Source organism: Neolamprologus multifasciatus, chromosome 2 (assembly GCF_963576455.1).
Source record: "Neolamprologus multifasciatus chromosome 2, fNeoMul1.2, whole genome shotgun sequence".
Taxonomy (NCBI): Eukaryota; Metazoa; Chordata; class Actinopteri; order Cichliformes; family Cichlidae; genus Neolamprologus; species Neolamprologus multifasciatus.
Window position 1 is genome coordinate 20,157,051 of NC_140440.1, and position 27,523 is coordinate 20,184,573.

Here is a 27,523-nt window from a genome sequence, read left to right on the forward strand (position 1 = left end):
TTAAATTTAATATTGGCGACACTGTACGAATATCAAAACTGAGAGGAAAGTTTCGAAAAGGATACGAGCAGACCTACACCGATGAGATTTTCACAGTCAAGGAACGTATAGGGAGACAGCCCCCTGTGTACAGACTAGCGGATCTAGCAGGAGAGGTATTGAAAGGGTCATTTTATGAGCCTGAGATACAACGTGTGGTTGTTGATGAAAACAAAACATTTAAAATTGAAAACATATTGGCTAGAAAAAAAGTGGAATGGCTAGGATGGCCCGACAGCTTTAATTCGTGGATTCCAGAAAAAGACATCGTTGAGGCGTAATTAACTCAGATGACGCAGCTCTACACACATTCATTCAACACTGAGCATAGACTGAGAAAGCATGAATAAAAAGAACAGCAACAATGCAGGCTTCTATGTAAGCCTCTTCTCGAATGCTTCGGCGCATGTTTACCCGGGTAATAAGATATCTAATTTTAGAACAAAGCTAGCAAAGCTATCGTTTTGGATCAGCCGTATGAGGTTGCTGTTATAGAGATACAGTACCCACGCATATGGATGTCTTTTCCACAATCAGATTCGCAAGTGGAAATTCATGACCCAGTCAAAGATGGAACCATTGCCGTAACCATGATCGAACTGTCTGTGGGTCATTATGCATCTGTGGAACAGATAATAAAAGAATTTAATTTTAAATGTCAGCAGTACCAAACCACTGGAGACCTTAAAATGCAATACAACACAGTTACTAACCATGCCTGTGTTATGGGACCTAGGGGGACTATTCTCACATTTAGAGGGAGACTGGCGGAAATCCTAGGATTCAAAACAGGAGAGCCGTTTGTACTTCATTATAAAAACACATATGCCCCGCACCCCGCAGACATATACGGGGGAAAATATAACATCTTTATTTATGCAGATATCGTTGATTACCAGCTTGTGGGTGACGCCCACGCGAGGCTATTAAGAGCTATAAATATCACGGACGATGACCGCTGCTTGCCTATTCTACAATTTGACAGCCCACACTACACACCTGTGTCAAAGACATTGATCGACGACATAGAAATTGATTTGAAAGACGATCGAAATCAACACATACCCTTTTTATACGGCAAGGTGTTTGTCAAGTTACACTTCCGACCGATAACCCACCATTTTTGAAAAAAAGGATGGCCGTCTACAACACTGATGACTCAAAATATGTAAAATACTACTTATCACAGGCTGGTGGAGAGCTCGGAGGGTATGTTGGGACCAGTACGCAATATGGGTCAGGGCTGGGTGGGTTGTTCCGCAGCTTGTTTAGATTTGCTGTACCACTGTTTAAAAAAGGAGTTAGCATAGTCAAACCACACCTAAAAACAGCCGCATCGGGCATAGTGTCTGATGTCATAACCAACATAACCAGACCCTCAACCACTAAGCAGGACGGTAGCGGATTGTATGTGTATACGCCCAGACCATCTAAGACCCCACCCCCAGGGCAGCCGTTGTCTAAAAAGCGTAAAACCACAAAACCTAGCAGGAGAGCTAGCAAACGGACACCGCCACGCAGAGTGAAAAGACCCAGAACCAGTCGTTCTAAAACTGCAGCGTTTGACATATTCTAAATGGCACTGTTACACAGTCATTCTGGAGAATGTGTAAAAACAGAGCTGGACCTGTTTACTGTTCCCTACACACAGACTAGCATTGAGAAAAGTACATTTATCGAAATCCCACCTGTATCTGCAATCACTGATGGAGGGCCGATCGAGTTTTACATCTCATCGTCCGGTGAAGATTACCTGGATCTAAATGACTCATATATCTACACACGTGTGAGAATCACAAACGATGATGGCTCAAACCTGGCTAGGGACGCTAATGTAGGATTTATTAATTATCCTGGATGCAGCATATTTAGTCAAGTTGATGTTAATTTGGGAGACCGGCTCATTAGTCAATCATCCAACACATATCCATACAGAGGTGTGATAGAATGTCTTATCAATTATAATAAGGACACTTTAGACACACAGTTCAGCACCGGGTTATTCTGTAAGGATACATCATCACACATGAATGACACATCTATAGAAGGAGAGAACCAGGGCCTGGTGACCAGAGGTGGCTACACAGCAAATAGCAGTATTGTTGAATTGATTGCACCAGTACATGCAGACCTGTTTTTTCAAGAAAAACTGTTACTTAATGGAATCGACCTGTCACTGAAATTTGTGCGCTCTAAAGACGAATTTGCTCTCATGACAGCGGATGCCAATGCATACAGAGTTAAAATTGTCTCAGCCAGTCTCTTTGTCAAGAAAGTTAGTGTATCACCGACCGTCAGACTTGCACACAGCAAGGCATTGCACCATGCAAACGCAAAATACACGGTAGACAGAGTGTCTTTAAAGACCTTCTCCATACCTGCAGGGGCTAGAATATCAACAAATGACAATTTATTTATGGGTAGGATACCTAAATTTGTGATCATTGCATTTATAGACAATGAAGCATACACTGGCTCCTACCAGCGTAATCCATTTCATTTTGAAAACTGCGATATAGAATTTATGTCTTTATATGCTGATAGTCAGGCTTATCCTGCTAAACCATTCCAGCCCAATTTCCAGAGAAAACACTATACCAGAGAATTTTACCAGCTGATACAAACCACAGGAAGACATTTAAAGGACAGATCCTTAGCTATTACACGTGCGGACTTTGGTAACGGCTACACTTTATTCTGTTTCAATCTGGAAGCTGACGAAGGACATTCAGGGAATGTGTCGTTAATTAAAACTGGGAACGTGAGATTGGAAACCCGTTTCAGAAATCCACTACCCCGTACAGTGAACCTCTTGTGTTATTCGGTATTTGATTCAGTCATTGAAATATCTAACATGAGACAGGTGCTCTTGGACTACTATTGAGACAAAAACGGTCATGAACACTATAGAACTATCAGCCGTGATCGGCAGCATTATCAATAAAAACACACATTTCCTAGGCGTGTTAGCCTATGATCAGCTAACCACTGAACGGCTTCAAAGACTCCCTGCTATGGGTATTGTAAACACCCACCCTTCTACGATGCCCGGGGAACATTGGCTTGCTGTTTATATTTCGAGAGACAGACGCGGTTATTTTTTTGATAGTTTTGGTCACTCGTTAGACAGTTTTCCCCCAGCAATAAAGATGTTTCTTCTAAAAAACTGTTCCACTGTTTTATATTCAGGAAAACAAGTGCAGAACGACTTCTCCATCACATGCGGTCAACATTGTGTATTTTTTTTATATCATGTGCAAAATGGTGTATCTTATGAGCGTCTGCTTAACATGTATGGGTCTGATTTAATTTGTAATGATGCTATGGTGTGTCGATTTGTCAACAACATACAACCTGTTGCTGTATGCAGTGATTACGTGTGTGTGCAATGTGGATACTGACATGTACTAATGAGAATAATAAAAACAACATGAGAGGATGATAATCGAGTCAATGGTATTTATTATCAAATCTCGTATATAAATATATATATATAGATTCACAACATACATTGTTTAAACATAAATAAAAGAAATCAAACATTAACCAGTAATAAAAGAAAAACATATATTTAACAGTAATAAAGACATAATATATTTAACAGCAATAAAATAAAAACAAAACAAAAACAATTTAGCAGTAATAAGTGAAAAAAAAACATTACAGTAGAAAAACACCAAACAGCAAATATTTTTAGCAGAAAAACAATTTCAGGTGCAATAAGAAAAAACCTGAATTCAAAAATCCAACCACTCTACAGGACCCCCCTTTAATTTGTTTTTTTTATTCTTTATTTTTTTTAGTGTACTATGTCGCAGCGGTCCGCCAGGGGTGATCTTTTTTGGTGTGTGTTTTAAAAAACCAGGGTCTTCAGACAGTGTGTGATCGGTTTTATACATGGCGACGGTCTTACGTATGCCTGTGTTAGATATGGCTGATAACGGTACGTTTAAATCTGAGACAGCTTTTAAAAACTCTGTCCAGCCGATAGGTCTCAAACCCTCAGAGGGTGTGTGTGTGTGGTTGTGACGCCTTTAATTAGATCATAAATGTGTGAACCAGGGATGGTGTGTTTATCAACAACAATTTCGCCTTTGTCGTTGTAAGAGATCAAGTGTGGCGAACGGCTCACCGCTGATAGAATAAGTTCTGCATTCCTCCTACTCCTTTTAGGTATGTGTGTTAAAACATTCTCCGCAACAAGATCCCTCACCCCTGCATCACCATGAACAGGCGATGTGTCCGCCGACTGGGGTTGCACATCCCTGTTAAATTGTTCAGGTAATGATAAAGACAATACATTCTTTTCACGGGCACCTTGTCTCACAAGGGTAAGGTATCTTTGGAGAATATCGCTGTATTTTTTAGCCTTCTCATACACATCTATGTCAGAATCTTGTAACACTTGTAACATCTCCTTGTCCAACTCGTTCTGAGACTGTTGTCTGATGCTGCCTGTTTGCTGCTGCTGCTGCTGCTGCTGTTGCTTTATTAAGTCCAACTGGTGTTGGGGTACCAAAAACATCTTTTGCACATGTTCCATTTTCACCTGTTTGCTATCAGACTGGTTATGAAAGGGATTGCAGCCCCTAATAGCGGCAGTAAAAACCCTCCAGATTGGTTGATTGTCTTTCTCTTTTTCAAAGTTTTTATTTTTTTGTCTGCAATCAGTCTGATTATTGATTTTTTCTTTTTCAGCTGTTTGTACTGCTGATTGGTCAGTGGTATGTTACCATGCAATACATTAAAGGCTATCTCACACAGCGCATTGATAAAATCTAAGTTTGAATTACTAATAATAACTCTGCGTAGAGTAGGAGGAGCCCTGTATATCATCTCCAACAGAGACAGATTCCTCCGCATGCGTGATGACATCCTTTCACCTCTTTGCTGATTTTTGTTTTGGAATGTAAACAACCGGACGCTCTGATAGTAAATTTGTTCTGAGTCTTAAATAGTCCGGGGTCTTAGCTTTATAGTCTATTAAAAGATACCCGTATGTTGTGGATGTGGCATCATTAAACGCTTCTATAAAATATTTAGTATTACCCGGAAACATTTGCCTACCTAAAAGCATAACCTGATATTTATCTCTCGGATTTTTAAACAATATTAGATAGTTAGTGTTCAAGGAAATGGTTCTACTGGATTTTCCTTGAATAAACAAATTCTGAACTAGATATATACAACTCAAATTCCTATGATGCACATACTTTGTGAACACATTTTGTACTTCTAAATTGTTAGCTGCATCGTTCATTACATCGTCTATAATTAACAAATTGTTCTTTTCTGCAGGAAGAAGGGTGTCATCAGCAAGAGATTCGGGTATACCGTTAACAAAGTTTATGTCTCTTATCTTAAGAAGCTGGTCATATAATGGCTGCCAGCATGAGTATATATATACAATATTGTCAATGCTGCATGATATAATCCGGGAAGAATTTTCAATTATGCTTTTAACAAAAAAAGTCTTGCCGCAGTTACTGGGACCGCTGACCACCATACTGAACGGGTGCTGCAACCGGGCGTCAAACCCCTGTTCTAATTTAAAATCCATAAGGTACGGTTGTATAGTCTGGGAGCACACGGCGCTTATTGTAAACAACTTTAACTTTTTTCACAATGGTTTTATTCTTCAAATGAAGCTTCTTTTTATCGCGTCTGATGCTATCAGACACGGCAACTAGGTGTGCGTCTGATGTCTGATTGGTTACAAACTTGTGGACTAAACCTTTCAAGGATTCATGGGTGACAACTTTTGAGTTTAGTGCGTTCAGTGTCACGCCTTTACATTTGACCTGGGTCTTGCCCAGCGATGTGTGATACGCGTAGCATTTTGGCCCACCGGAAACAAATTCCGCTATGTAATCCTCCACACCACCCTCTCCACAGTCTAATTCGCTTGTGAGATCCCCCAGAAACGGACCTAGAGGAGGCATCCACTCGCCAGGGCGTGCCGTGAAAATGACACTGTCCGTGTCACAATACAGCACGCGCTGCTGCAAGTTGTCTAGCAAATCATACAGCATGAGTCTGGCGTGTGCAGTGGTCATGGCCCCGACAAAGACATTAACGTCCTTCACACGGGAAGCTCTACCATCAGCATGCCGCCACTGCACCATTGCGACGTCGTCAGAGATGAAACAAAACTGACGCACATCGTACTGGTCGCTAAACATTAGCTGGCTAAATCTGGAAGGGTCTGTAATGAGCTCAGATGATGCCATATTTGACCTCATGCTGAAACGACCCCATAACGAGTTTAGCAACAGCTTGTTACAGTTACGAACAGCTTTATTTACACAAATCTTGGATGGGTCTAGCATTATTCCCTCCTTCTCATAATACTCGTCTATGTACTTCTTCTGTTCGTCAGGTGTCTTGACGTGTTCAGGATACCCCGAGGCCTCCTGTTTGAGTTTTAGGAAGGCTTTCACATAGTCTTTAAACAATGTGTCGGTCTTATTGGGGAAATGCCACACCTCATCAATAGCAAGAACCCTGTATCCCTTCTCAACAGCTTTTTCAAGCTCAAATGAGACCCAAGTGCCTTTCAACACCCGCTCACTGTCCCTGTGCCCACATGCAGTATGCTGGTTTTGGTCTTCAGCACACATGCTGCAGAGTGGAAACATCAGTTTTCCGTGGCACCTGTAGGGAAGGACGGGGTGAAAAAGACCCTTAGGGGGGAGCACTGTGCATTTAACAAAGCCGAAATAATTTTCTAGCTTGTCAAAGTTGGTGTAAATGACTTGAGGGTGTCCTACAGGATAGTCTTTTTTAGACTGCACTGTGGGATAGAGACTGGTGAAGTCGTAGTAAAATATTTTTTCATCACAACCAGTCTTGTGGTACAGCTTTATAGCATTTGTGCGACCTCCAAAAAGGGCATCTCGGGGATTCATGCGTTCTGGCTTTCTGTATGTGTGCATGAAAGCCACAACTGCAGGGTCTGTCTGCTTCAAGGCAGCCCATTCACATTCCCACATCACTATTACGTTCACACTGTGTTGTGATCTCAGTGCATCAACTTTGTCACAAAACATGCGATGCAGCAGTCCATAGGATGCTTTGCTGACAGGATTAACTTCACTCTCGGGGTAACATTTAACACAGCCGTGGTGAAAACATCCTGCAAATTCATAAGCTGTATTACTTGTGGGGTCAAAACCGTCCACAAAATACGGTCCAACCCTCTGTTCGCCTCCTCTGAGAGCATGTTTTACCACTTTGTTGGTGGTGTGGGACACGTATTGAAGCCATTCGATAGAGACGTTAGAAAACGTCTTATTCTGCTCAACGTATGCCCCGTCATACGTGAGAGCGAGCGTGTCTCTAGGCAGAAACAGCGTTTTATACACACCCATACTAAATGCAGCCAAGGTGGTATACATGAATGGATCAACTTGTGTACAACCCAGTAACGTGTCACGATAAATGCTGCATGCTTTACGCAGGACATCCACATCGTTAACACAGTAACGCCTGAGTTCAGCCTGAAAATCAAAGGGATTCTGTGAGGCAACCTGGTACCATTCCATGAATCGCACCTTATCGCTTTCAGACATGTACTCATAGCCGTAGAAGGAGGGGTCTGGGTACGGGCCCACATAATGCTCATTATCCCTCGTATTAAACCTGTGTGGGAAATGGCCCTTCTGCAGGTCTTGAAAACCTAAAGCAGAGGGTATTTTGGCAAGGCCCATGGGCAAAAAGCTGAACGAATCAATCCATCGCTGGTCATAGTCCCTGTCATACATCAAAATCACACGGCTGCCGCTCATTATGACACTAGGTGTTATGCACTGTCTGACAAAGTACTCGAGGAGTATGTAGTTGTCAAAGCCAGATGCATTATGTGCTATGAACGTGTACCCACGAAACCTTGGGCGTCTGTAATGTTGCACAAACGCCTCCACACACTTTAATGTGTTAAATGTGAACTTATTGCCCTTCAGATCAGACGCACACACAAAGTTAGCCTCGTGTTTACCGTTGTGGTACCTAGTCTCGAAATCATATAAAATGTATTTATCGCTAGGCTTCTGTTTTTCAACAGGTTGTATGAAACACTGATGGTCGGAGTCTCCGGGTAATTTAGGCTCGCGGCAGTGCTCGCATCTAGGCTGGGCACATCTGTGTGGCGATTTCTTGGATTCTCTATATGTGGTGCCACAGTGCATGCAATGTTTCATATTATCACAGGGGATCATGTTGTGTTTTAATTCTGGTAATTTGTGTTGCTGGTAACAGTGTTGTGATTTGCAGATGCGGTTACAGTCGCTGCATTTCACTGTGGGACCCCTGTGGTGTTGACAGAGTGTATAACATGTGTTACATCTATGTTTACAGCTATGATGTAATGGTGAATTATATGTACTGTAACAGAAATTACACACATAGGATGCACCAAGAAAAGCGGTTGGGTTTAAAATCATGTGGTAATGTTGATTATGGAGATACATCATCAACGTGTTTGTGTTTGGCTCTTCATGTGTGAAAAAACATTCCAGGCGTTTACGCCCTTCTGTGTGGTAATAGATTACAATCTTAATGTTGAAGTGCTTCTCAAATTTACTGACATCGGTGAATGATACTAGCTGTGTGTCACATAGACCTACTTCAGCATGCATCCGTTTAGCTGTAGCGAGTTTTTCTAGCTCAGAGGCTGATGAGTTTAATGAATGTGCTATACATAGGGAGAAGCACAAATTGTTGTGTGTGTTGTTTGGTGTGTATAAATGTCTGCCTTTCTTTGAGAGAATCTCATCATAAGGGATTTGTGCCAGTCTTAAGCGAGCCCCACCACTACTGTTCTGAGCTACCGTGACAATAAACTCTAATTCATCATCACCGATAGATTCATCATTACTCTGCATAACTTGTGCAATTCGATCGAGAAACAGCTCCGGATCATACCGATCATCAGCGTTTAAAACAGCCTGAACATCTGAAGCCAGCGAGGGGCCATGCAGGACCACGTTTAGAACACTGCCTTGTTGAGATCCAGCCACAGCTCGGTCTACCACATTGGCTAAGCACTCGCGCAGGTACTTGTTCTGGATGATCAAGACTTATACCCCTAAAATCAAGGCGCTCACGCAATTCGCGAGCATTAAAATTAGGTATCTCTCTAATGTGTGGCTGGGAGCGCCTGCCAGATCCAGATTGCACAACGGGCTCAATCACGATAGTATCACTTTGTGAGAAATTTACAATGACTGAGGGGGTGTGTGGTGTTGCAGCGGTGCCCGGACACGCATGTGTGTCTGTAGTACTAGTAGAAGCGGTAACAGACTCAATAACACCAGCAGCAGCAGCAATACGGTTAGCATCAGTAACAACAGTGGTCCGAGCAACACCTGATGTACTATCACTATTATTAACAACAACAACATTAGCCCCATCAGCAATAGCAGGCGTAGGAACAGTCTGACAAGGATGTGTATCAGATGAGGCTGATGCAGGCACACTATTAAGTCTAGCTATAATATCGTCTAATTTGTTATCTGTTTCTTCAGCCCACTGCATAAAAGTCTCTAAGTCAAAACATCTAACAGGAGTGGAGGTTCCGTTATTATGCTTAAATAATTTATTTGGAGGGTCCATGGTCTGGATTTTAAAAGTCAGGGTCTTGAAATTTTGTTGCAGATGATGTCTAATGTACTACACACTTTTTTTATGAATTTGATAAACTGTTGGTTTTGTACCTGTGCTTCTTGGTGGTATTGATTGAGTCTAGCTTCAATCAAACATAATTTATCAACTAATGAAGCTATATGACTCTGTTCAGCAGGTTGAGCGTCTGAAACCTTCATGTAAGCATCATACGCCACTGATATTTGAGAGTCTGTTATACCGTCGTCTTCAAAATCTATGTGTGAATCAATGCTATTTCTGACACATTCTGGTGTGGTGGGTATATGAACAAGATCGAAATCTGATATACTGTACTCAAAAACATCAGAGAAATCACGAGGCAAGCACTCACTCGGGGGTGTTGCAGGACCGCTGATGAAGATCGCTTCTGACTCTCCACTGTTGCACAAAGCTCCAGGTTTTTGTTGTTCTGGGAGGTCGATACTGTTTAAACATTCCAAAAACGTCTGGAGTACGGTGTCCTGATCATTATGAGGAGGGGTACTGTGCTGCAGTCTGTGAAGATAGATATGTGTTAAAACATTTATACATGTACCCATTTCAAACAGAATAAGTGCGTCTCCCTCTCTATCTCTTTTTATCTAATTTATATATATACCTATGCTTACCTTGTAGTGTGCGTTATTCCTGACGGCCCTGGTTCTCCGCACATAAGGTTCTCTGGCGTGACTCTGTATGTGTAAAACGGTCGGTTTTAGAACATTTGGAATTGTTTAACCCCATTTGCTGTTTTTTTTTAATATACACAATTATACACCCCGTTGTATACATACCTTTTGTAAGGATGGGCTCTGTGGTCACGGTGTCTGAATGTTTTCCTGCTCAGTTTGTTAACCCTGGAACAAATCAAAGAAAAACTCTGTTATTATATAATTTAAAACAATCGCAAGCTTAAAACATACATACGATTAAAAATCGCGTAATTCTGTACACACCTTGTGCCTGTTAGAGAAGTTGTTCCATCTGTAAAAGCCCCCGTTTCTAAAGAAAAGGGTGCTGTGCCGTTCTCCCGAACTCCTGAAAATTAAGCTTTTGTTTTAGGAAAAAGATAGTTTGAATATCCTATAATATGTTAACATAACACTTTTAAAAATACAATAATAGGTTTTGTTTTACTTACCGTTTAAGATGTCCATGTTATAAAGAACGATGATAGTTTTGATGGTCTCAAAGAAAGTGGTGTTGTCGCGACGAATGCAGAGTTCACCCTGAGCCTAGCATAGGTCTCAGTTAAATACCTTCTCAGGAACAATGCCAGTACACAACTGTTTCACACCTTAAGGTTCACACTCCCATGCTACTTCCCAGAGTCCTCCAATAGATGAATGTGGGGTCCTCTGACGTTCCTGTTTCCCACCAACATCCTTACTACACCCCACCCCCCTACCATTTGTCTAGGCAGGTTTGTCTTAGTTCAACATTGCGAAATCCCGATTTTTAAATAAAATGATCGCATCAACCCTGGAAAGAAACCCAGTAGATGTGTGAAAAACTAGTTAAATTAAAACTAGGGGGATTGATTAAATAAAACGCTTGTGAACATGCCGAAATTCCCACTTGTGCCGTTTTTAAAATAAATTGCATGCATCGCAGCAAGCTGAGATATTGTCAGATTTATAAAATTAGTCTAGCCTCAGTACACACCTGTTTCACACCTTAAGGTTAACACTCCCTTGCTACTTCCCAGAGTTCTCGAAGAGACAAAAGACACCTACTCTGGAGGTCCTGTTTCCCACCAACAACCTTACTACACCCCCTGCCATTTGTCTAGGCAGGTTTGTCTTAGTTCAACATTGCGAAATCCCGATTTTTAAATAAAATGATCGCATCAACCCTGGAAAGAAACCCAGTAGATGTGTGAAAAACTAGTTAAATTAAAACTAGGGGGATTGATTAAATAAAACGCTTGTGAACATGCCGAAATTCCCACTTGTGCCGTTTTTAAAATAAATTGCATGCATCGCAGCAAGCTGAGATATTGTCAGATTTATAAAATTAGTCTAGCCTCAGTACACACCTGTTTCACACCTTAAGGTTAACACTCCCTTGCTACTTCCCAGAGTTCTCGAAGAGACAAAAGACACCTACTCTGGAGGTCCTGTTTCCCACCAACAACCTTACTACACCCCCTGCCATTTGTCTAGGCAGGTTTGTCTTAGTTCAACATTGCGAAATCCCGATTTTTAAATAAAATGATCGCATCAACCCTGGAAAGAAACCCAGTAGATGTGTGAAAAACTAGTTAAATTAAAACTAGGGGGATTGATTAAATAAAACGCTTGTGAACATGCCGAAATTCCCACTTGTGCCGTTTTTAAAATAAATTGCATGCATCGCAGCAAGCTGAGATATTGTCAGATTTATAAAAAAAAAAAAAGTGCAAGTGTATTACTACTCACGGAATAATGCTGAGTACACAGAAGATTCAACGAGAAACACAGACGACGCGACAAGGAACACAGGCAGACACGCAGTATAAATACACACCAGGTAATTAGGAGATGAGAGACAGGAGGGCAACACACCTGGGAGAAATCAGAGCCGATGGGACAGGGGAAACGTAAACTGAACACACTCACATGAGACGGGGACCTTCAGAATAAGACAGGAAACTCACAGACACAGAGAACTAGACGAGACACTGAACTTAGACAGATTCACACGCAGACAGTGTGACACCATAGACAGACAGAACACAGAAGTGGGACCAGGGCAGGCACAGAACAGAACCCTAACAAATGGCAAATAATAACAGAATACATACTCAGAATAACAAAAGCACAAAGAAACACAAAACACTGAGTCGGCAGACTCAGGACCATGACACTGCAAAAAGAAAAACGCTGCAAAAAGAAAAACGCTGCAAAAAGAAAAACACCTGCAAAAAGAAAAACGCTGCAAAAGCACACAAGACACAACGGAAATGTTTCTGGGGAGACAATAACCCGACAGACCAGTTGCACGAACCAAAACATGCTAACAAGTGCACTGGTACTGGGAGACACTTCAAAGAAGTGGAAGCGGAGCGGCCAAAGAGTAAACTTTCAAAAGTAAGTACTGACTATTATGTCACTTATTTATGTGCAAATGTTTAATAATGAAGAACATTAAAACATTACTGTTGGCCACATGCCGGCAAAGTTATGCGACATTAGCGATGTTTGTACCTTCAGCGTTTACTTTTTTTTAAAGCCTTTACTTTATATGCCATTCGATAGTCGACCTTAATCTTACAGAGAATCTGATGATTTTGTGAATAATTAAAGTCAGTCATATATCCACAAACACAACAAGCTGAAAGTCAGTGAATGCTGCTCGGTTTGCAGTCCTGAATATCACGGCACAAGCAGGATTCACTGCACTGTTAATGTTAGCTATGTTATATTGCTGCCTCTGTTCGGTGGTGTCGAGCCAAACGGACTTTAACGTGTGTTTGAACGAGCTGACGGTTCACTTGTTAAGCTGAAAGAAAGATGCTTTAATCGCAGGAGTCACACATGTGTCCACTGTACCATCTGGGAACTCTTCTTGTTTAGCAATCGTAATAACACAAACACTAAATCCTCCTTCTCTTGTGCTGTTTTGTAGCAGTGTATACACCTGAGACTGTCACCTGTCTGTCTGTCCTGCACTCTCTCTCTGTTTGTTTCTCTCTGATTGTGGAATAAAAGTATGAACATGTATTCATAAGTTACACTTGTGTTTGAATCCTGGAGCTCATCACATATTTGATTTCCATGTGTGACAACTGCAAGTGTCCAGAGTGAGGACAGACTGAGGGACCCACTGCTGCACATCATCTGTGAGGCTTTGCACCCCTGATGATCCACCAGGACAAACTCAGCAGTGTGTGAGGAAGAGGAGGAGGAAGAGCCAGCAGCAGCTGACAGATGGAGAGAATAGACAGACTGTTCCCTGTTTGTGAAGGACAAGTTTAGAATAACTAATTGTCTGTCCTGAATCAGTCTTATTAGGTAATGTTCAAATAATTTTATCATCCCAGTGTTTTCATTGTGGGAGAAAGTACTCAGGGCCTTCAAGTTACACACTATGAAAGGCAGAAACAAGTTTAATGTCCAGAACCTAAAGTATGCATCAGCAGCAGAATGGACCTAAAAATAAATGTTTGTTTCAGTTTTATGAAGCTTTGAGTATTTTGGATTAGTAGTACTGCTGTGTTTGTTGCATCATATTGCTGTAATTGTTTATATGCTTTATATATTCTGAGGTACAATGACCTCAGATTCATAAAACTGAGGTCATTGTACTCGGAAAAGCTTAGAAATATGGTATCTAACCAGATTCTTACTCTGGATGGCATTACCTTGGCCTCCAGTAACACTGTGAGGAACCTTGGAGTCATTTTTGACCAGGATATGTCCTTCAACGCACATATTAAACAAATATGTAAGACTGCGTTCTTCCATTTGCGCAACATCTCTAAAATTAGAAATATCCTGTCTCAGAGTGACGCTGAAAAACTAGTTCATGCATTTATTACTTCCAGGCTGGACTACTGCAATTCATTATTATCAGGATGTCCAAAAAACTCACTGAAAAGCCTTCAGTTAATCCAAAATGCTGCAGCAAGAGTACTGACAGGGACTAGAAAGAGAGAGCATATTTCTCCTGTTTTGGCTTCCCTTCATTGGCTTCCTGTTAAATCCAGAATTGAATTCAAAATCCTGCTCCTCACATACAAGGTCTTAAATAATCAGGCCCCATCTTATCTTAATGACCTTGTAGTACCATATCACCCTATTAGAGCACTTCGCTCTCGCTCTGCAGGCCTACTTGTTGTTCCTAGAGTATTTAAAAGTAGAATGGGAGGGAGAGCCTTCAGTTTTCAGGCCCCTCTTCTGTGGAACCAGCTTCCAGTTTGGATTCGGGAGACAGACACTATCTCTACTTTTAAGATTAGGCTTAAAACTTTCCTTTTTGCTAAAGCATATAGTTAGGGCTGGACCAGGTGACCCTGAATCCTCCCTTAGTTATGCTGCAATAGATGTAGGCTGCCGGGGGATTCCCATGATGCATTGAGTTTTTCCTTTCCAGTCACCTTTCTCACTCACTATGTGTTAACAGACCTCTCTGTATTGAATCGTATCTGTTATTAATCTCTGTCTCTCTTCCACAGCATGTCTTTTATCCTGTCTTCCTTCTCTCACCCCAACCGGTCGCAGCAGATGGCCGCCCCTCCCTGAGCCTGGTTCTGCCGGAGGTTTCTTCCTGTTAAAAGGGAGTTTTTCCTTCCCACTGTCGCCAAAGTGCTTGCTCATAGGGGGTCATATGATTGTTGGGCTTTTCTCTGTATCTATGAAGCGCCTTGAGGCGACATTTGTTGTGATTTGGCGCTATATAAATAAAATTGAATTGAATTGAATTGAATAGGTAAGTTGATCTATAGTGTTACATCATATTCTATAAGGATGTTATGTGTTTGTATACTTTCTGCCCAGTTTGTCCCATTTAGCAGAAGTCAGCCTGTTTAAGGCTCTGATATCTATTCTGTATGACTTAAAGCAGTTTTGACATGGTCTGATTTTCTCACCCAATAAAGGAATATTTAATATATCAGTCTACTCTTCATTCTATCAGACACAGTTATCACAGCTCGTACATTTGCTTTTTACACATATATGTAAGCATTGGGCCAAATTTAGTAACGCCAACATATTAAAAGAACAATATTTGTCTCTTATATATAATACATCTATAGATACACTGTCAAAGATACTCGTCTTTGAGTGAAGATTTAAGGTGATAGGAAATATAAATAAATGCAACTTGAATCTTTACTGAAGCTCAGTATTTGACACGGAGTTCAAACTCACTGCTGTAATAACTAATAATGATAAATATAACTATAATATTGGCCATATTATATTTACATTACCAAAGTGAGATGACTTTAGTCTCATGAACAACATTAGATAATTGTTATTTACTAGCTAATCTTAAATGACTGTTCAGTACAGAAATGAAGCCCAACAATCATGTTTTACAGTCCTGTGGTCTCAGCCTCAGATACTTATCAAATCACACAAAGCTCATGTTGAAACAAATGTACAAAATATGTTCTCCTTCATTTCTGTCAAACAATGCTGTATAAAACGTTTCCAGCTATTAGTATCATGGTTGCTAGGCAACTTGGGCAGCGCAACGGAGGCTAGACCGTCCCATTTCACAAGCCTACAAGCCTCGCACTTCCGGCCTCAGTGGTCTTTGAGTATGCGGCCCTTGAGGACCGTTAAGGCTGCGTACTTTAAGGCTGCAGACCCTGAATTGGTATATAGCCATACATACATGTTTTGGTTCGTGCAACTGGTCCGTCGGGTTATTGTCTTCCCAGAAACATTTCCGTTGTGTTTTGTGTGCTTTTGCAGCGTTTTTCTTTTTGCAGCGTTTTTCTTTTTGCAGGTGTTTTTCTTTTTGCAGGTGTTTTTCTTTTTGCAGCGTTTTTCTTTTTGCAGCGTCTTTCTTTTTGCAGGTGTTTTTCTTTTTGCAGCATTTTTCTTTTTGCAGCGTTTTTCTTTTTGCAGGTGTTTTTCTTTTTGCAGCATTTTTCTTTTTGCAGCATTTTTCTTTTTGCAAGTGTTTTCTGAAGTTGCAGTCCGTTTGGCCTCTCAGGGCCACCGTAAAAGTTTGTTTTGAAATGAAGACAGCTAGAAGGACGTGTGTGTGCGATTGCTCAAAATGTGACTGTGCAGAACATGCAGACTGTGGGTTTAAGACTTTCTCAACAGCCACTCATCCATACAGCATATGTGAGTGACTGAGGTCATTTGTCACAGGAAAACAGAGACAAAGATTAAATTAATTGAAAACGTTTTTTGTAGCAAGACCCAGTCTGAAGAGCATTTTAGACCCTTTCAAATAGCTGTTTGAAAACTTGTTTTTAAGAGTGAACTATTCTTGGAGGCTGCTTAAAGAAATTACAAGAAAGAAATGTGGCTCAGTGTACGTGGACACCCCCAATACCACCATCACCCCACACACACTGGTCATCCTAACAATTTCCAGCTTGGGCCAAAGAGTCACCAACTAGAGGTGGATTAGAAGAACATTTCTCAAAAATAGACAGACTGACAGATGAAGGATCCTTATTCATTTGAGATTATATATAACGGTTTTGATGTGGAACAGAGAGCATTCATTTGGTGAACTGTTTATAACCTATTTGGTCTGACGTCATTAGCTGTGTCTGGGCCCAAACTACGCTGTAGGTCCCAAAGTCAAATGATCACTGCGGCATTACTGAGAGTTGAAAACTATCTGAATTCTGTCATTTTTAATAAAATGATCAGCGTTGGTGCTCTACCAGGTGTAACAATTAAGTTTAACATCCAGGCATCCATGAAAACAAAATTTATTAAATTTAACAGAGTTAGAAGTTAGCAGGAAGTTAGCTCGCTAGTTTCCATCTAAATATAATATAGCATGTTCTGACTGAGAGATTTCTGAAACAAATTAAGACGTGCAGCTCTGCTATCACTTTTAACGTAAGTGAAGACAGAAAACTGTGACGTTTGTAGGGTTAATCAAGTTGGGCTAGCTGGTATATAAGCTAGATACACAGCTAAGTTAGCATAACATAAACACAGTGAAGCTGGAGGAGGAACGCTAACTTTTTCCACTCAATAAAAGTTAATGTGAGGGTTCCCGATGGTTAGAGACAAATGCAATCGCATGGCAGGATGCTGTAAACAGACCAAACTTCAGTCAGGAGAACAACTGAGATCATCCATCCACAATACGAGGTTAGTCATTAATATACTGCTGCATGAGCTGGGCTGTAGTGACATCGTAAGGTTTTAAAAACTAAGCTTTAAAATGAACAGTGGTAATAAAACTGAGAGAGGCTGACAGTGATCACTGACTTTTTTTAGGGGCTTGTTCAGATCAAATAGAACAAGATACAAAGCATTAAAACATGTTAAACACACAACAGCCTTAATAAACGCAGAGTAGTTTTGACCCTGAAGCAGGGTTCATATGTCATCACTTAAAGATCGGATTCCTTGCTGATGATAGATAGACGGTGCATGAGCTGGCAGTGTGATGGCATGCTGATATGTCACAATGACAATCATTTTCCATGCTTAGCCTCAGCATGTATTGTAAAATGTTTTCTATATTTGTTTAGGTGACCCTGAATCCTCCCTTAGTTATGCTGCTATAGGTGTAGACTGCTGGGGGATTCCCATGATGCATTGAGTATTTCCTTTTCAGTCACCTTTCTCACTCAACATGTGTTAATAGACCTCTCTGCATTGAATCACACTTGTTAATCGCTCTCTCTCTTCCACAGCATGTTTTTATCCTGTCCTTCTTCTCTCACCCCAACCGGTCAGATGGCCCAGCCCCTCCCTGAGCCTGGTTCTCTTGGAGGTTTCTTCCTGTTAAAAGGGAGTTTTTCCTTCCCACTGTCGCCAAAGTGCTTGCTCATAGGGGGTCATATGATTATTGGGTTTTTCTCTGAATGTATTATTGTACGGTCTGCCTTAAAATATAAAGCGCCTTGAGGCGACTGTTGTTGTGATTTGGCGCTGTAATAAATAAAATTGAATTGAACTGAATATGTTTTGCATCCTGGACAATGAAGCTGACAGAGGAAGTGATGGGAAAAAAATATTTTTAAATCTTAAATCTTGTGTTAAAATCTTAACACCCAATGTTTTCCTGGATAAATCATGTTAGAGCCACTGTAATATTACTTGCAAAGTATTCATTCCTTTTTGTTCCTTGTTATTGTTTCATTAATTTCTGAAACATTACTTTCTTTATAACATGCTAGTTTAGAATCTCATCCCTCCACCTCTTGCCACTACCATAAATCCGTTCTCTTTTCATATAAGCATCAAACTAATAAACATAATAGTGTTAGTTTTGGCAAAGTCATGTGTATGAGAACTCACAAACGAACTGTCATGTCTAGTCTGATACAAACATACTCGTCTGGTTTATTCACTGTGTAAACACTGCATGCAAAGTGCACCAGACTAAAAGTAAAAACGCCTATTCTCAGTCCAGCCAGCAGACAAGTGTTTACCAGCTTAGAGACAGAATAAATTTGCACCTGTTATGAGTGATAAGCACAGCAACAAATACATGAAGCAATTCAATATGCAAAGTTTGTGGCATTTTTGGCAAATATTGCATTATTGCTCCTGTTAGGAGCGATGCATGCCACACTTCATGCAATACTGGACAGCGTGGCTTCTCTTGAAAAGAAAGGGACAAATTAGACAAGTTTGCCTTGCTGCTATAATTCTCAATCAGCCTGGATAAATAATTTGTTGCTGTATGAAAAAACACCTTCACAAATCGCAGACTTCTTACTGTTTCTCACTGATAAAAGAAAGAGGAACAAAACAAGGTTGCTTTTCTGTAGTAAACCTATTTGCCTTGGAGCTCTTTTACCCAAGAATTCCATCAAACTTTATGTTTTGTTTTTCACAATAACAACGTTGTAAGCATTCAAGGAAAAAATATTTACGACCTTCAGACAAGTACCTCATTAATTATAGCTACCTTATTGTTTACTGATGTTTATCTAGACAGTTGCCTTCCCATCAGCCTCTGCAAACTCTCTCCAATAACTACTTCATCCAGAGCAGCGACATGCTGCCCCTAGGCACCACGTGCCAAGCCTTATCTAATGTTTCATCTAATCATTGAGCTTTTCCAACCTTTCTCTTATTGAAAACTTCTTCAAAGAGTAGCTGTGAAACAACTAACTAAGCTAACTTTGCAAAGGACTTATCTATTTGAGGAAATTTCAGTCCGGATTCAGAGCACAGAAACAGCAGTAGTGAACGTTACTAATGACCTTCTCATGGCCTCTGACCATGGGCTCATCTCTGTGCTTGTCCTGGGAGACTTCAGTGCATCATTTGATACATTTGTTACCTTAACCTCCTAAGACCTGAACTCTTTCATGGCATGCATTTTTAACCTCGCTTTGCTTCTTGAGCTGATGAATGTAAAATCAAAGAATTATCTTTTTACCTGATTTTTCTCTATAAGGGTCTGATATCCACATATGAGAACATTCGACATTCGCAGTGTAATGTTCTCGTAAGAGATATCAGGCCCTTATAGAGCAAAATTAAGTATTGTGATCTAGACCAGCGATCCCCAATCCCCGGGAGTCGTTTGGTACTGGGCTGCGAGAGTTGAGGCTCGGGTGTGAAATTTATGGTTTTCAGGGTTTTTATCAGTTTTTATCGTTATTTTTTATCGTTAACTCAGTTTCCCTGGATCTTTTCCTGTGTGCTATGAATACATTTTCTTTTTTTGTACTGTTACTGGTTTTATTTTGTTGTATTTATCCACAACACCTTAAAGCCGGTCCGTGAAAATATTGTCGGACATAAATCGGTCCGTGGGGACCGCTGGTCTAGACAACCCAGAATGTGATGTCCACATATGTGGACACCAGGTCCTAGGAGGTTAAATAAAATTGACATTTTCCTTTATTATCTTTAATATTTCCAATAATAGGATTGGTATTAAAGGAAATGTGCAGCAGTGGTTTCAATCACATCTGATAAACTCAGATTTTTGGATGTAAATGGCTTTTCTTCACATGCAAAAGTTAATCGTGGACTTCAGGGTTCTTTACTGGGACCAATGCTATTTACATTATACATGTTTCCCCTAGGCAGTATTATTAGAAAACACAGTATATAATTTTACTGCTTTGCAAATGATACCAAGCTTTATTTATCTGTGAAGCCAGGGGGCACAAATCATCTAGTTAAACTAGGCATGTCTTACTCTGGATGGCATTACCTTGGTCTCCAGTAACACTGTGGGGAACCCAGGAGTTGTTTTTAAACAGCATATGCCCTTCAATCCACACATTAACAAATATCTAGGACAGCCTTTCATTCATCTGCCCAATATCGCAGAAACATCCTGTCTTAGGTTGACGCCAAAAAGCTAGTCTGTGCATTCATTACTTCTAGGCTAGGCTACTGTAATTCATTATTATCAGGCTGTGCAGTTAATCCAAAAAGCTGAAACAGAGCAGAAAGATAGAGCATTTTTCTCCTGTACTGGCTTCTCTTCATTACCTCCTCTTAATCACAGAGTTTAATTTAAAAGCTTTCTCTCATACAAAAACGTCCTAAAAGCCTTCAGCCATTAGACAGTTTGTGTCCATTTGGGCCAGTTAGACACCCTCTCTACTTTTAAGATTAGTCTTTGTGTCGGATGTGGTGACCCTGAACCGTCCCTTAGTTACGCCGCTATAGGCTCAGACTCTGTGTGATCCGCTGGTTTCTTCTCCAGTCACCTCCTTTTTCTCCCCACTGCTACATGTCCAGTCTTTCCCATTGCCCCCAACCCATAGCTGGTTCTGCCAGAAGTTTCTTCCTCTTACAAGAGTTTTCCCCTCCCACTGCTGCATAGAGTTCATTCATAGGGAATCATCTGATTGTTGGGGTTTTCGTGCGGTTGTTAGCTTGCAGAACAAAGTGACTTTGGATGGCTGCTGTTGTAACTAGGTGCTGTATAAACAAACTTGAACTGAATACAACTAATGTCAAAGTGAGTCAAGTAATGAGTCGTTCTTAGCTGGCAGCAGTTGTTGTAGTGATCACATCCTTGTTGTGGACATGTCTCTACCTGCCCTACAGCAATACATGACATGTTGGCAGCACATGCTGGCTGTTTAGTCAACTCTTCAATCATACATCTAAAAAGAAAAAAGACAAAATTATATGAAGTTGTATTAGTTACTGGTTTGATATTAGTCTGTATAAAAGGCTCTTTGAGGAAACTCCTTTTTGTCTCTGTGCCACATTGAAAAACATACAGGTTAGGCTGATGTCCGCTGTTAAAAGATAACTCTTGGGCACAGATCCTCTGCCCTCGTGAGTCAGATCCAGCTTTGCTCACAGACATGACACCACAGAGTGAGAATGAGCCAACTGAGCTGAAGCAACTGACACTAATAAGGAGAAGAGAGCTGGGGCTCCTCACAGTCACTGTTTTCCATTTGCCCAAACCGGCAGCCAGGCTGGGATGAGGGGCTAAAATGTGATTTTTAAAAAAAGAAGGGATCAACGCACAAGAGGTGAAACAGGGCAATGACCTTCAGTCGTGACTTCCTGTCTATACACAGGTGAGTTCCTTAGATATTAGAAGCGATAGACGAAGGTTAACAAAGCTGAGGAAATGATCCAAATCAGGGCTGGGCAACTCCAGGACTTGAGAGCTGGTTTCCTGCAGGTTTTAGATCTCACCCTGGGCCAACACACCTGAATCAAATGATTAGTTTGTTCCCAGGCCTCTGGAGAGCTTCAAGACATGTTGGGGAGGTAATTTAGCCATTTGAATCAGCTGTGATGGATCAAGGACACATCTAAAACCTGCAGGACACCGGCACTCGAGGCCTGGAGTTGCCCACCCCTGATCTAAATGAAGCTAACTTTTATAATTAATAAGAGCAGTTTCAAACGTATTGTTTTCCAGATAGTTTTAGTTAAGGTTTGAATACATACATACTGTGAATCATGAGAGTTTTTATACACATAAACTGGTATATAGCTACTTTGCTTAGGAAATTTTAAAAGTTTGCACGTTATATTTATTTTCCAATTAAAAGCATAACTTACTGCTGTATTTTTCAGTGTAAATTGACTTATAGGCTAAATGAAGTTAACATGAGTCATCTTAAGATTCCTGTAAAGCTGAGGAATTTATCAGTGGTTTGTTTGCTTGCCTGGGCTTCTGCCTTCATGAGTAGTACTGCCTACTCATAAAAATAGAGAACAGCATTAAGAAATCTATGTAGACAAGATAAGTCAGCAGTGAGTCTGTGGTGAGGCAGCGACAATTTAGAGAATTATTTAGTGTCTAAACTGTTTTATGTCATTCTGAGCTAACCGCCCCGTGCTGCACTCTCTGCAGGTCGCATCAACTTTTAAAGTCGATCTGGGAGATAAGCTGCCTCTGCCTTCCTGGTTCAGTCACAAAAGGGGTGCACCCGGCCTCCAAAGGATGGCTACGCAGGTTTTTACTGCTGAAGCTGGTGACGGTGCTGCTGTTCCCCCATGGGGTGGGCCTCCCCCTGCTTCTGGGCTGTGTATTCAGCCTGCGTGCTCTATTGCTCCTGCGCTCCCCTCACATCTCCACCAAGCCCTCCACTGTCCTCCTGAGCCAACTGGCTCACTCAGATAGCCTGGTGCTGCTGCACTGGGCGATTCGGCTGGGAGCGACCCTGGGCAAGTGGATGGAGGAGGCGGGCTGGAAGGCGGAGGTGAGTTTTATGAAGGACAGGAAATTGGTTTGGTGGAGAGAGGCCGCAAAAGTGCTCTGTCATCTGCTGCTTGATGCACATCAGCTGGCCTCTCTGCTGCTGTTGGGTCTGCTGGGACTCGAGGCCATGCTGGTGTCACGCTGGCCTCAGCAGACTCTGAGATTCAGGACTTCTCGCTGGGCGCAGCTCAGCTGCCGTCTGGCCTGGATGCTTGTGCTGCTGGAACTCACGTCTTTGCTACACTGCAAAACATTGCAGGACTTCAGACTTCAGACGTACCCCTCAGCATTTCAGGATGCTCAGATTTCCCCTCCTGGCATCGTACTTCCCCCCTCCCTGCCTACTTTCTCATGTTATCTGAGGAAGATGTTATGGCTGGTGAATTCATGGCTGCATTACACCATCTTCTATGGTCAACCACAGAGGAAAAAGAGTTCTTATTATTAGACCTTTGTAAGAAGAGGGGAAATGGTTGTATTTATACAAAAACAAAATCTTATTTATAAAAACGTATTTTACAAGCCAGACTATGTAAGCTTTTCTGCGAATAATCTGTCATACAGACTATTTAATTTTAATTTATAAAACCAATAAAAAAAATATACTGATGTAAAAATGAATGCTTTAAAATGTTAATAAACATGAATTTGACTACAGAAAGCAAAGTAGAAGTTACACTAGGCCTTCTGTTCAGCTGGAACAGGAAATACAAGTGTTTCATACTTACAGTAGTTATAAATAGACAACTAATCAGTGACTAATCCATCTTCTGCATTCCCATTTGCATAGCCACTTATCCAGTTCAGGAGCTTCAGAGTAAAATGAAAGTGATTTTTCATAAACAGATCGTCATTGAGGAAAATTAGCTTTATGAATGATCTGAGGAATTTGCTTTAAAAGTTAATAACATTTTAATTTCTATAAATGACCTTTAATTTGACCTTTAATTTGAGTCCACCTCTTGCCCTATGACAGCTGAGGTAGGCTCCAGCTTATCCCAGCAACTCTGATAAGGATACAAGGAAAAGAGAATGGATGGTCTTTTAATTTGTATCATATTTGCTTTATCTGGCATTTGGGAAAAAAAGCTGCATTGTGGAGTTTATTCAGGTTTTTCAGTACATTCTTTGTATCAAATGTGGTATAGGCATCGAGGGGTTAATCTTTGGAATTATTGTGTTTTATCTGTTACAGGAGGAGCCATGCACTAAAATATTCCCTGCTTTATCTGCATCTGTTTGAGTCTTAATGGGACTATAATTGACAAAATGAATGTAATGTTATATTCAGTAAGAGTTAAAACATGTGACTATAACCATTAACTCATTAGGAAGCTCTTTACTGAGGTCACATATCGAATATGAATTAGTGTAATTTTCTCATAAACTTCTAAACAATTCTTCTTTTCTTTGTATTCAAAGTCGTCACACCCTGCTCGGCACGACGATTCAAAAAGAGTTCACATTTAAGCCGTTTCACTTTTCAGTAACCACATTTAATGCCCATCTTTTATGTACAGTGTTTTATGAACTGAGCAGAGAAACGTCTGACTGTAAGACATAAAAATACTTTTTAATTCTTTTAAATGCAACTTTTCATGTGTAAACACAAACTAAAAGCAAGTTTTGTTTTTTTTAACATTACTTGGAGTAACACCTGAAATTTGCTTAGAGTTTAAAATGATGTATTGACATATATTACTAAAAAAAACAAATACTTTTGGTACAACAAAATGTGTTGCAACAGGACAAAACATCCTTTAAATGGGAATCTGAACACACACGGTTTTCACACTTGATTTTTGAGAGGCTTATATGACATGATCAGCTTTACGTGCAAATGAGCGCTCACTTGTTGTCTCTCCCTTATTTAAACTGGCAGCCAGCCCAGGAAATGATGTTAATACCAGAGTGCAACACAATAAAATGTTTGCCGCGGTAAAACCGCACACTAGAGCTCATAACAGTCTTTTCTAAAAGGTTTCCAGTTCACTGCAGCTTTTCATCATTTCTTTTGTGCGGGAAAACGGAAAACAACAACAGCAAAAACAACAAACTGGGATGGGTCACAAGGAAGCTCTAATGAATGGAAATGGCTTCAGCGTAATTTCCGTAATGTCTTCTATTGATTTAGTTTGTTACTATATGGATAGTACAAATGCGCACACGCTGATTGGAAAATAATTTTCCTAAACAATTTAATGGATGGTTAGTGAAATGTGGGTAACTTTGGGCAGGACCAAAGCCACAAACACTCAGCTTGGCAGGCAGGGCTGTATCAAGACATGATCTAACCAACCACCACAGTAATACCTGAACTCCTCACATTTGTCACAAAGCACATGAGAGATTCAAGATAACGACATCTGGATAGAATCTGCGACATAACCACATCACCCACAGCAGTCAGTCCCGGGAAATATGTGCTCTGTCTCTGCCATACATGATGAAATTAAGGAAGTTCCAACGACAGAGAGGGGTGAACACATTACATGGTTCAAAGTTAATGTGAGCAGCAGCTTCCACGTACTTGTGAGTGAATCCAGAGTTTGTTCTTGCAGTGTGCGGTGTGTCCAGCAGAAGGAAGCACAGAGCTGCTTGCTCTGCTTCTTTACATAATCCACTCCAAGGAGCTCCTGACACAGTGTAAAAGACTGAAGAGGATCGAGGAACTCTGCTTCTATGCTAACCTATTTACTACTGTGTTTGTGTGTATCAGTGTGTAGCTGCAAACTCAAGTGTTCCTGGAAGAAATCAATTAAAGCTGAAAAGCGAGGAACAGCTTAAGAAAGAGGGGCCTCGGTGGCCGCTTCCTTCCCGTGATGTTTGGCAGTGGTCGCCCTACACAGACTACTTTGGCATCGCAGCTGTCACTCACAGGGGAACAATGTGGGAGGTTACACTTTTAAAAATAACAACATGTCCTGTTTGTTCTCTCAAATGAGTCAAGGTTCATCTGCACTACAGGCTGTAAAGGAGAGACCGTGGTAACTGGGTCATTTCATCTCAAATCAACATGGACCTTGTGCTCGACAGGTTTGCATCAAAGGTTTACGGACCGAAGTTTGTATGTCTGTAATGAGCCCTCTGACATTTAGACTTCATCTTCTCTCAGCTTTGATCTTTGATGTGTTGTCTTTCAATTTTAAATATAAGGCTTTTTCATACCTTGGGTATTTTCCTTCTCATGTTCCTGTTTTCTCCCACTGCCTTTATCTGTAATAATAATGCGTCTGCTGTTTTGCCTCCGTGCTTGTGGACTGGGTTTCACTTCTTCTCTGATCCTGCTAACCATGATTCTCAGGAAGGCTGCCATGCTCCTCGAGTTTATCTACTCTTTTTTTATGCTTAAAACTCTATCATGTAAAAGTCACCAACAACCTGCCTGTCGGCCACTTTAAAACTCTTTCTGTGTTTGACTTTTACTAATTAGCAAATGGACCAAACCTGTATCCACTCATTGCCAACAGTCCTGATAGGACCTGATTTATTTGTCCTAACATTTCTTGAAGATGAGGTTGTGATACGTTCATCAAAAACATGTCATTTGTCACCAATGAAACAGTCCGTAACATATAACAGTACAGAATGGCCTCTTGTTTTGACATGTAGTTCAACAGCGCCCTCATTTGGACTGTTTCATTTTTCCAGTGTCAAAGAACTCGTAAAAATCCATCAGTCCAGATCATTAAGCCACATGCTTTGTCACACTGTTGCAGCTATGATGTCTGTAAAGAAATCTATCAATTAATGTGCAGATTTTCACCAACTGATTAAACTGACAGTAAGTTACAGTTTTACATTTTGTTAAGTATATATAATAAAACATCAGCTCACACAAAGAGTCACAGGACAAAGACTATCCGCTGGAAGCATTCACCAAACTGCACAGCAGTCCATCCATTAGTACATTTTATGTTTTTAAAACCTGCTGCTCTGGAGCTGCACAAAAGTGATGAATGTTAAGAAGAAAATTCATTATTTTTGTTACATTTTGCTGTAAATGTTTCTTTAGATTAAACAGCTGTAAAAATGTCCGGCCTATAAATGTATATTTAAAAAAAAAAACAGCAAAAAAAGTTCATCATAGCCTACTTCTACCACCTGACGCCTTGTTCTCATTTATTCTGGTGAATCTGTATGATGATCTCTTCCTGTGGATGAGAAATCAGAAAGATAACACACATAAAGGCTTTTAGGATAGTAAAGGTTGCAGACCTGTTCTAGACAGGTTAGCATGTCCATCCCTTGAGCTGTGACACACGTTCATTTTACTGTATTTAACTGATTTTTCTTTCCTGAAAACGTAGTCACAATATACAGGAAAAGTATTTTTTCCTCCTTAATTTTTATGTATAAATAAAATATTTACAAACTGTTATATGTTTCCAGCAGAGATTTCTGTCGTTTCTGCTGCAGTTGCGTCTCCAGAATGTTTTCATAGCAGTGGTCATGTGTGTCGCATGAGTGTCGCACCAAATACAGAATTTCCAGTTTTATTATAGTGTTGTCAAATACAGGTTACTTGAAAAATATGTCAAAAAGAGAGACA

At 40.6% G+C, this 27,523-nt stretch overlaps 3 protein-coding genes across 4 annotated transcripts in view; 1 reads left to right on the forward strand and 2 right to left on the reverse strand.

Annotated features, from left to right (window-relative positions):
* cysltr1 (cysteinyl leukotriene receptor 1) overlaps positions 1 to 26,712 on the reverse strand; it is a 37,514-nt gene extending 10,802 nt beyond the window's left edge. The window contains exon 1 of the mRNA XM_085130374.1: positions 25,502 to 26,712. The gene's annotated coding sequence lies outside the window, so the exon portion shown is untranslated. The remainder of the gene's footprint in view (positions 1 to 25,501) is intronic.
* LOC146524265 (uncharacterized) lies at positions 5,502 to 10,954 on the reverse strand. Of its 2 annotated transcripts, XM_085131948.1 has the most exons (4): positions 10,638 to 10,954; positions 10,476 to 10,538; positions 10,311 to 10,373; positions 5,502 to 10,197 (listed from the first exon to the last, which is right to left on the reverse strand). In XM_085131948.1, the coding sequence occupies exon 4, from the start codon at positions 8,919 to 8,921 to the stop codon at positions 5,589 to 5,591; it is 3,333 nt and encodes a 1,110-aa protein (XP_084988074.1). In that variant the 5' UTR covers positions 8,922 to 10,197; positions 10,311 to 10,373; positions 10,476 to 10,538; positions 10,638 to 10,954; the 3' UTR covers positions 5,502 to 5,588. The 2 variants fall into 2 exon arrangements, with proteins under 2 accessions (XP_084988074.1, XP_084988083.1); XM_085131957.1 differs by having other exon boundaries at positions 10,476 to 10,954.
* On the forward strand, positions 20,022 to 25,642 carry LOC146524266 (uncharacterized). The gene is made up of 2 exons (XM_085130393.1): positions 20,022 to 21,835; positions 22,624 to 25,642. Exons 1-2 carry the CDS (start codon positions 21,801 to 21,803, stop codon positions 23,417 to 23,419), a joined length of 831 nt encoding a protein of 276 aa, XP_084986519.1. The 5' UTR covers positions 20,022 to 21,800; the 3' UTR covers positions 23,420 to 25,642.
* Positions 26,713 to 27,523: the final 811 nt, after the last annotated feature.

Coding starts and splice junctions, on each gene's coding strand:
- LOC146524266 (XM_085130393.1), top strand. CDS start 21,801: ATGACCTTCAGTCGTGACTTCCTGTCTATACACAG. Junction 21,836..22,623: donor GACTTCCTGTCTATACACAG/GTGAGTTCCTTA, acceptor CACTCTCTGCAG/GTCGCATCAACTTTTAAAGT.
- LOC146524265 (XM_085131948.1), bottom strand. CDS start 8,921: ATGCAGAGTAATGATGAATCTATCGGTGATGATGAATTAGAGTTTATT.